This window comes from Epinephelus lanceolatus, chromosome 19 (assembly GCF_041903045.1).
Source record: "Epinephelus lanceolatus isolate andai-2023 chromosome 19, ASM4190304v1, whole genome shotgun sequence".
NCBI classification, from domain to species: domain Eukaryota; kingdom Metazoa; phylum Chordata; class Actinopteri; order Perciformes; family Serranidae; genus Epinephelus; species Epinephelus lanceolatus.
Window position 1 is genome coordinate 8,652,307 of NC_135752.1, and position 10,565 is coordinate 8,662,871.

Sequence of the window (10,565 nt, forward strand, 5' to 3'; positions counted from 1 at the left end):
TTGATGCTGTTTTTGAAGTATGAATAAGTCAAAAAGTAATTTATTCCTTTGAAATATCAGTGATGTATTATAGAAAAGGCACATCTGCGTCATTTTTGCTGTGGTATCGTGATACTACTCAGAACTGTGATACTGTCACTGGTATCGTACCGTGGGTCCCAATTTTGGTACCGTGACAACACTATCTCACACACACACACAGACGTGCTCTCTCGCTCTCTCTCTCTCTCTCTCTCTCTCTCTCTCTCTGCTCTCTCTCTCTCTCTCTCTCTCTCTTCTAATATGAGATAAAAGAACAACTGAACCTCATTTACCTTAAGCCCAGCATATACTGTACGATTTTTAAAATCTTGTTGTTAATACCAGCTCACACTGTACAAGTGAATCGTCTGCAATGTGCGGCCAAAGCTCACGATTTATGTGCTCACACTGTACGTTCCGATCATCAAGCACGATCAAAGAGCTCACACTGTACGGGTGAAAACGGCTCGTCGGCCCCTGCTGACTGTCCTGCCCATTGACAGCTGTCAATAAAGATACATTTGAAATCTCCGATTTGTTCCGGAAGTGCCGTTGTTGTCAACGAAGCAGGACAAGCGGTTTGCTTTGGTGATTTGCGCTATACTGTGTGCCGAAACGTCCAAAAAGAAGAGGCGTCGGCACATATGGACTCACAGATGGCTTGAGAGACGTGGACAGTATGGTTTGTCCATTTTACAACGAGAGTTGGAGGTAAGCCGGCTACAGCCGGGTGCACCCTCTGTGTGTGTGTGTGTGTGTGTGTGTGTGTGTGTGTGTGTGTGTGTGTGTGTGTTGTACCACATCTAGCGCGCTAGCTTGTATGTTTGTTGCGCTTGCTTGAAAATGAGAGCAGAAAAAACTTACCAGGCAGCTGAAGAATATTGGCTATCTCCTGCCAGCGTTTCTCTCGTTGATAGCGGTCGTGGTAGGTGGAAGAAGAAACGTCGAACAGGCACTCATGCTGTTGCCACAGCTCAACCAACCTGGCCTCCATATTTACAGTCCACCAACGCGTCGCCATGGTGATCTATGTCTTCGCGCAGGCGCAGTGAGGGATAAATGCACAGACGTTGGCGAATCGGCTCGTGGGTCTGCTTCAACTGTGCGAATGTCTGTGCTGGCCGACCAAAATTTCTGACATGTCAGAAATTCATCTGACCGTCCGACCGTGGTTCTGGAACAGATGATCGGCCCTTGCCCCCCGCCCCCGTACACTGCACGGCTAAAGACACACGACGAAGCGGAAATCTGGCCCGAGCGTCAGCAGGTCGTGCGTCTCAAAAATCGGGTCAAATCCGGTCAAAAATTCGTACAGTGTATGCTGGGCTTTAGTGAAAAGGTATTCATTTGAATGGAACCATAAGCCAAAATTCTTTAAACTTATTTTTTTTGTTACTATGGAATGCACTTTTTCAGTTTGTTTACATAGACAAGTCTAACTTGTTCAGTGCAATCATTTTCTATATATATTTATTTTTTTGAACTTCTGGAATGAACTTTTTCAGTTTGTAATCCCGATGCATGTATTTGCATCAGTTCAAGGGGCCTTTATTTTTATATCAGTAAGTAATGCACCTTATTTAAATTGATGTTCATTTGAGATATCAAATAGTTTTTTTGTTTGATATCTTTTCGAAAATATATATATATATAATGTATATGTGTGTGTGTGTGTGTGTGTGTGTGTTATCGGTTATCGGTATCGGTTTAAAAGAAAAGTTATCGTGCATCCCTACATGATAGTCGCGTCTTTTGGGCTTGTTTCCATAGCCCTGGTTGCTTGTTCCTCTCCCAAGATCTGGCAACACTGACAAGCCGGCAAGCAACAACAACAATGGCGGCATCCACGGGATCACGGGAAGCATGTTGTGTTTGGACCCAGGCCCTGGAGGCAGATCTGATTCAACAGTGGGAATCATATCCATGCCTTTTTAGGATGTGTCATCTCAAAGTTTAAAAAAAAACGTAGTTTGGTGACGTCACCACGTTATCTGGGGCTCTGTTGGCGAGGGCTCGGTGGAGAAATCTTGTGGTGTGCACACACAGGTCGTAACGCAGTTCGTGAGACTCCCCCTGACAGAAACGCACGTCGCCAGGTATGAACACTCAAAAGATTATGAAAGTCTCCGTGACGCAAAATCAGGGTGAAAATCGTGTAATGTGAACCTGGCTTAAGCTGATAATCATCCATATTGGTTTTAAGATGTGACAGGGAGGTCCCTGTGCTTCATAACTTTTACTTTTATAGAGACACTTGAGACCTTTTCTCAAACAGCTGAACAGTGGTGATGTAAAGTCTTGGCATGTTTGTGTTGCAGTGGACCTGTGGCTAGAGTTTTGCTGTTCAATGCCACAGGAGAGAGAGACTCAGCAGCCATGCTTAAACTACTGGTGGTAAGTACATCTGCTTTCAGCAACACAGGGAAAAGGGGCATTGTCCTTAAAGCTAATAAGCACAATGCTGTTGTGGGTATTGCAGTGTGTATGTAGAGGAAATGTGCAAAGCTTGGTTTTCTTTTCCAGTCCAGCCAATTCTTTTTTTTTTCATACCTTTTTGCAGTTTATATAGATAGATTAGTAATATTTTAGATTATTTGTCATGTTAATGGCTACTGGATTCCACACAAATAAAATGAAAATAATCATCTTCTGTAGCAAACTGAAAACTCACATATTCAGACTGCCCCTTGACCCATAAAAACATCTCTCATTATTTATATGGGCAGCACTTGATGCAGTTTAGAATATTTATTTATTTTTTTAAATATTTTTTGGGGGTATTTTTAGCCTTTAATGGATAGGACAGACAAGTGTGAAAGGGGGAGAAAGAGAGGGAGTGACATGCAGCAAAGGGCCGCTGCGGCAACAGCCTTGTATATGGGGCGCCTGCTCTATCCACTAAGCCACCGACGCCCCGCAGTTAAGAATATTAGCTGAAGTTGACATGCCTGCAAGATTCTTACAGTTTTGGGGTTGTATCCATGTGGTTGAATGGACTTACTGTTACTTATTCATGTCTTTTTTTACCTGTCTCTTTTCAGCCATGTCATTTTGACTTTGCTGTGTTCTGCCCAAACATCACTGAGGCCATTGCTTCATGTAATGCAGGTGAGGTCATTTAACCTGTTGCTGTTGACAACAATCATTGGATCATTAGACAGAGTAATTTAGACAGCATGCCCCCAGTTTGGTGAAACAGGCTGGAGTCTGACACAAAGCTAAGCAATGTACTGCTGTGGAGGGGTCAGCAACAACATGTATTTTGGCCCCCTTAAAAGAAATGAACAGTCTAAGCGTACTCTGTATTTAGAATATTTTTACCGCTTGACTTTGCTGTCAGACGGATTTCTAACAGGGAACTAAAGCCACCAGATTGCTCTCTTCAAAGCCAGGCTCCATTGACAAAAACATTATTGTGCTCAACACAGAAGCTGCTGGTCCACCACTGCCCATATCATTTAGTTTGTTTGTGTTAATGTGTGATTTTGGTGTTTTAAAGTGGTTAGTTTGCATTCACCAAAGTCACACAATAACGAACAAACTAACTGAATTAGACAGTGGCAGATCAGCAGTTCCCTTGTTCAGCGACTTAAAATGACTGATTTGGTCAATATCTGGTGGCTTTGACAAGAGCATAGATGTGGAACTGAAGCTGTTAACCTGTCAGAAAGGCCTGTCTGCAACAAGGTGAAGTGGTAAATATAATCCCAGTATAGTGTTAGCTTAAACTGTTATTTATTCTTTCAGATGAGACTTTTTTCAGGTGGTTAAAGTTAGTTTGCTGCTGACCCCCCTCCTCAGCAGGACATTGCTTAGCCTCCATGGTAGTGCTCCAGCCTGCTACTCCAAACTGGGGGCATGCTGAATGACATCTACAGTAGGTAATACACTGACTATAGATAAGTCCCTCATACAGCCCTAAACTATCTCTTTAAGGACAGAGCTGGAGTCAGGACAGGGTTAGCCTAGCTTAGCATAATAACTAGAAGCAGAGGGAAATCGCAAGCCTGAATCTGTCCAAAGATCAAAACATATCATATCTCTTTTTTTTTAAACAAACTGAAATGTAAAAATGTCTGTGGTTTCAGGAGATTATGTGTTGGAACTAGTTCTTGACAAACATTGATCCATTCCCCCAGTGCTCTTTGGCGATTGTCTCTGTAGCGAAGGGTTGCCAGATAAACCCGGCAACCCCAGTTTGACAAAAACAGAATACCTGCACTCATAGTAGAATTCACTTATTTAATATGGGCAAAAATATTGTGTGGACATGTTTCAGCTAAAGACCCATTGTCAGCATAACAAAACAATAATGAATGGCAAATTATATACCCACAGGTGAGGTTCAAACCCCAATCAGGATAGAGAATACATAATTAAGTGATAAGTTCTATCTGTGTATGAATGACCTGCAAAATATTAGCCTCTCACAAATGGGAGGAGTGTCCATAACAACCAAGAAGACCACCAGCAGCCAGTAACACAGGCTGAGGGGTAAAAAACAGATGCACAGGACTGGAAACAATAACGAGAAACTATAAATAAGGAGCTATAGGATCCAGAGTCATTAATTAATGAATCAATGAATGCACATTAACAATCATAAATACAAAGAAATAGTATAGTATCAGTAAATATAATATGTATAAAGGAGCCCTGAATACTTTCATAGAATAATGAAAAAACATCTTAATCTCCTAGTATATAATATTTATGACCCTTATCGGGAAAAATGCTACCAAGAAATGAAGCTTAAGACACCTTTCTTATAGGAATTTCTTCAAAAGACAAAGACTGGGATATGTAGCAAGTATTAAAGTAATTTAAGAGCTAAGTATATACTTTTCTGAATTACTTGTATTTTTCATGTTATTGTATTGACAGCAGTGCTTAATTTGAGCCGGAACGTACTGGAACGCGTACCAGGATCTTTTCAGAAAAGGCCCTGGTGCATTCCGGAACAAATTTGCATGGGTCTAGAACTTTTCGCATCTAAAAACTACATACAGTATTGGCTGATGTCACTAGTGTTGCAGGGTATACTGGTAATGGTAGACCGTGGTACTAAAACTCCACAGTAGCCTACATATGATAGTTCAAAGTCCAATCGCAAGACGGTGAGTGTCCATGCGCCGTCCCGGCGCACGCTGGTCAATAACGGCACGCGCTGGCCACCTGGCACTCAATATGCTGCTGTAGTGGTTTGTTTTCCAGGCATGTGAGTATCTTTGAGCAGTGAAAGTTATTATTTATTTATTTTTACTTGTCGGCAATGATTTGTTTTCCACAGAGCTCTACGTGCGAGCATTTTACTCGCATTTGCGACTAAACATAGTTTTGTGCACACAAATTAAATCATTCAGCTCACTGTGTGAGTACAGATTTCAACCAGCAGCAGAAACGAAAGGCGAATCATGCAGGTTGTGGGTTGAACGGGGGTCACAGACAGGATGCGGCGGTCAAATACGGCGGAGGCTCATAGTGCTCTGCGTCGCAACATAACAGCTTACCGGCGAGTCCGACTCCAGGTCCAGTAATTTCCTCTTCTTAGTGTCATGACTGCCCAGTAGTACCTGGGCAATCGAGCCGTGGTGGCACACAGGTATGTGGCGTGTCAGAGGAGAAACGAGCCATTCACATTTCTCTCTGTGGCAGGTAATGGCCCACAAACCTCACCGCACTTTAGGGACTGTTCTTTACTTATGAAGGGACTGGTCTTTACTTGTCAGGGGAGGAGGGTGGCAGGTTGATTTTTATTTTATTTATTTATTTATTTTATTTTATTTTGATCCCCCCTATGTTAATCACTTATTGATGCTGTTTTTGAAGTATGAATAAGACAATAAGTAATTTATTCCATTGAAATATCATTGATGTATTATAGAAAAGTGATTTATCTTGTTATAAATGACAAAAGGCACATCTGCCTCATTTTTGCCGTGGTATCCTGATACTACTCAGAACCGTGATACTTTCACTGGTATCGTACCGTGGGTCCCAATTTTGGTACGGTGACAACACTAGATGTCACAACCATTCCATTTGGAGTCGCGCAGTGAGGCAGCTCGGGTGCCACCTAAAAAAGTGTTCCCCCACTTTTGAGAGTGGGGGAACACTGCTCTCTCAGAGGCCCAAAGTGTTCCCCTACTTCTAATTTTACAAATTAAGCACTGATTGACAGTGCCACATTGCTCCCGTTGCTGCCTATACTAAATAAGTGAAGTCTACAACGAGTTGCCGGTGTTTTATCTGTTTTTTGATTTTCATCAGTACTGTGCACGTTTTTTATATTGTCTAAGATTTTGGACTTGTGCACTCTGCTATTCTTCATCACAAGCTTCAGTTTGCCAACAAAAGTTGAGGAAACTGCTAAGTCACTGCACCCAACTGTTGTTTGCCGGAAAAATAGTTGAAGCATGGAAAAACCCCACAAACTGTCATTTTTACATTTCTATTTACACTACAATAAAGAAAGACAATAAGCACATTCCCTATAATGTTGAGTTATTGCTTTTACACTAAGAAGAGATTTGAAAATGGTCCTTCTTATTCTCATACTTCTCAGACCAGCAGAACTTCAATGTGTCAGTGGAGAACATGTTGACCCGCTGCTTGGACAACGAGAGGAGCTGGCATCTCCATAACAGAATGGGGGATAACAAAGGTCCACAGCTGTTAATCGAGAGCAGCCTGCCCCTGGTCCCTGAGAAGAAAGCAGACACCCTGGTCTTCCCCTGCATCCTCAGTGCCCTTCAGTGGATCACCCAGCGCAGGGATTCAGTGCTGGCAGACCCAGCCAAGAGTGTCTTACCGGTAAAACCCAGCATCATGGCCAAAGCTGCTCCGCTCTGCGACGCAGCAGAGATACACATCCTTGTCACTGGAAGCCTCCACTTGGTGGGAGGAGTACTCAAACACCTTGACCTGGCTTCCTCCAAGTAAACAGACCATGTGAAGTTACATTAATGCATTTAAACCGTTAAATAATGGGATTCTCTGCCTACATGCACATCTACCTTCAAATAATTTCTGTCTGTATAGATGAGGTTATAGTGGCATTAGCTTTTTGAACACTGTTATTAGGTGTTGACCTGAATGGCTTTAGCTGCACCCGGGTATTGTTATTGTCTCGTAGCTTCCCTATAGTGGCTTATGGTAGGAGCCCGTAAGTTTGGACCAAGGCAGCTCCAGGCCTCTTAAGCCCCAGCTTCACCCAGAGCCTTACAGACGAGCACACAAACATGTGGAGCTCCCGTCTTCAGTTTTACTTGAAGCCAAATATGTTTACAAAGGGTACATTCATGTACACCACAATGTGAGCCGAGTTGGCTAAACTGGAACTGTATGTAAGCTTCAGTGATCACAAACGCCACCAGGATGAACCGGTGTGGTCAGTGGTGTGGTGGTTATTACATTTATACAAAAACTGTAGATTACTGGCACAAGGAAGTGCCACTGGATGAGTTTTCTGGTTTTTACTATCTATTTGCAACACTTGACTATTACATTTCAGTCTTTCTTTTTTTTTTTTGAATGAAAGCCATTTTGCACGCTTTCTAATTTTATTTTGTCTGGATTTGACTGTGTTTTTTTACACATGGCCTCTAATTTCTCTTTTGTAGGAGTGTAAATATTCACTCAACACTAGTGTTGGAATCAGATGTAACTAAATCAAATTCTGTGTAATCTGTTTTACATTGAAATTAGTCATATTTAAATGGTCCTAATGCAAATTAATGATATTTAAATTATCTGATGTATATACAGTTATTTTATGTAAAATGATGAAAGATATTGAAACTGTATGAAATAAACTTGTCAAATGGGTCTTAATGTTATGGGTATTCACCCAGTGAAACTAACTGAGGTCTTGAGCTTCACAGGTGCTTCAGACAAATCCAGTCACTCTGTGACCTTGAATGAGTTTTGAATTCAATTACAATATAAAATAAACTACACTGTTCTTATTGTTAATGTGGACCCATCAAGACACAAAATACACTTAAATGGAACTTGTCACTCATAGTAGTGAAGTTGAAATCAGCTGACATCTTAAATAAGAGTTGATTTAAAATGTGGGTATGGAAATATCTACTATTGTTTTTGAATATTTCTTGGTCTCTCCTTTGTGAACCTCCAACTTGATCAAATGTGTTTTATGATTACAGACACAACCCTTGTCTATCCATTGTGATCCACAATAAAAATCTTTCCAAAATGTAACCTGTCAACTTTTGGACAATGTCCTATTTACTACCCATCAGTGTGACTCCCAGAAACTCCCATCTGCATTTCATCGTCATCATCATCCTCATCGGTGGGGGGTGGGGGTGGTTTCGGGGGTTCTGACAGGCAAAGCACTCTTGCTCTAACACAGATCCACATCTGGACACTGAAGATCACAATAGTGGCATCTGTATAGGGATTTATTGGGAAATATTTTTATCTGAGAATAGGGGCAGTAATGTGTTACTTAATAGTTACATGTTTACATTTGTTAACCCCTATAAGAGGGTACTTATGATTCAGACTAGCCCACCAAAATCCTGCACTGTCCATACAGTAGCTCTGCAGATGACAGCGAAAGGAGAAGGGATGTCTTACATCTTGCCTAGCTATGGTGATGCTTATAGCTTGTGGTCTGTTGCTGGGGAAACTTGGATGAAGTGAGGAGTGGAGGGATGTTGAGGCTCGAGTGTCTTCATGATCATCTGGTGGCAAAGGTAGAGCTGCTCAAAGTCCACAGTGATGATTCTGGTGATGTGTCCTGGTGATTTCAGATATTGGAGGAGGAAGTGGAGAAGGCATGTCCCTCATTTGGCCCTGGAGGCATATTGGTGCGAGTCCAGCTCTGCTGGCAGCACGGTATTAAGAACCAGTTTCTCCATGCATTTCCATGATGATTAAGTGCAGCTGGTAGGTAGTGGCTGGATTCTGATATGCATAGAGGGAGAAAATGGGAGAACACTGATGGGATTTGCACCAAATATTTTAAAAATCTCTTACTCTGATGGAGCAAACCCAACGTGACAAGCAGATTTATGAATTTAGGCTCTGGCAAGTGATGCATAAAAGTCAAGCAATATATACAGTTAAGGCAAACGTACACAAGCCCTTATGAAACTCATTTTTTTGCTCATTTTATTGTTGTTTCTCTTGATTATAACATTGTCCTCTTTATCCCTTTATAGAAGCATGTGCCTTTCTGCTCATTAACAGATGTATATCTTCTCCTGATGCGATAGCATTTGCTGTAACGTAACATAATTAGCCCCGAGACCCTGCGTCCTCATATGAGGACATTACATTTTAGGATTGCTGCACCTTATACTTCATTCTGCTTAACTTAGACCCACTGTCCTTGTTCGTGGACACTTTTAAGTGCCATCTAGTGATGGCAAGCTTTTGGCTTTCTGTGGCAATCTGGTTTCTAACGTCTGGATAAAAGAAAAGATAAGTACATGAAGTGATGCATCCTTGTGTTCAAAGTCCATTAACACTGAAACTGACCCTAAGAAGCTTCTAGAGTCTAAATAGATTTCCACAGCTGAATCTTTATATATGTACTGACCATGGTAAATGTGAAAGGCTAAAAGGAGTTGCATGTTATTTACTTTGGAGTGTCTTCATTTACTGCGCACCCTCCCTGTGTGTGTGTGAGGCTTGATGAGTCTCTGTGGCACAGTGTAGATCTGGAGGGTTTGACCCACATGGGTCCAGTATGGAGTCTGCATGCTGAGATGCCCTCGCTCCTTCGTGGAAGAACTGCACTGCACAGGCACAGGGTGAGTCTAGAGCCCCCACAGCCCCCACAGCCCCATTTTCATATTACATATTTCCATTGGTTGATCAGACACATTCTGGAAAAGATAAAATAAAGTGTAAATATGTAACCTAGATGCACCACACACAAGAGGACCGAATTGCTTACAGGCCAGGTGGGTGTGTTAGGTTTGACCTACAGACAAATAGGACATTCCCAACTTGGAGAAGGGAAAATTCATACAGTTACAAAATGAGCAAAGCCTAGGGCTTTTAGATATGGTGCATTATTTGCAATTTTGCTTTTGCACAGCCATGTTCAAGTACTGAAATGAACAGTTCTGAACAGTTTTAGACTCAACCAGTGATCCCTGAGCTATAGGGTTACAAAACACTGAAAAAATGTTGCACTGTTTGTAATTTTGTTTAGGCTTTAAAATAATCAGTTTGATAATATTACACACTTGTGACTATTAAAATGAACCCAATGTCCCAATTTGAGAACATCATTCAAAAACGGCTTACTTTTTAAGGACAATATTTAGTTTTTATATTTATCAGATCCTACTTATCCCCAAATGACGAGGAGAAATTAAAAACTCATTTGAAACGAAAGGTCGAGTCTTAGGAGATTAAATTTGGAGGCCCAAAAAAATGCAGCTGGCATCATAACTATGGAAAGTCGGTATAACAAGCATGACTTGAACGCCTCATGGCCCACTGAGTGAAACGTATGACGTAAGACGTACGGCGCAGACACGTCGGTGACGTGTGACTACAGG

General features: G+C 41.7%; 1 protein-coding gene across 1 annotated transcript in view; it reads left to right on the top strand.

The window, feature by feature from the left end:
- The window catches only part of fpgs (folylpolyglutamate synthase), a 33,040-nt gene extending 24,796 nt beyond the window's left edge, over positions 1-8,244 (top strand). The window contains exons 13-15 of the mRNA XM_033647477.2: positions 2,340-2,415; positions 3,063-3,129; positions 6,587-8,244. Of these exons, the coding sequence (XP_033503368.1) occupies positions 2,340-2,415; positions 3,063-3,129; positions 6,587-6,963 (520 nt within the window). The 3' untranslated portion in view covers positions 6,964-8,244. The remainder of the gene's footprint in view (positions 1-2,339; positions 2,416-3,062; positions 3,130-6,586) is intronic.
- The last annotated feature ends 2,321 nt before the right edge of the window (positions 8,245-10,565 follow it).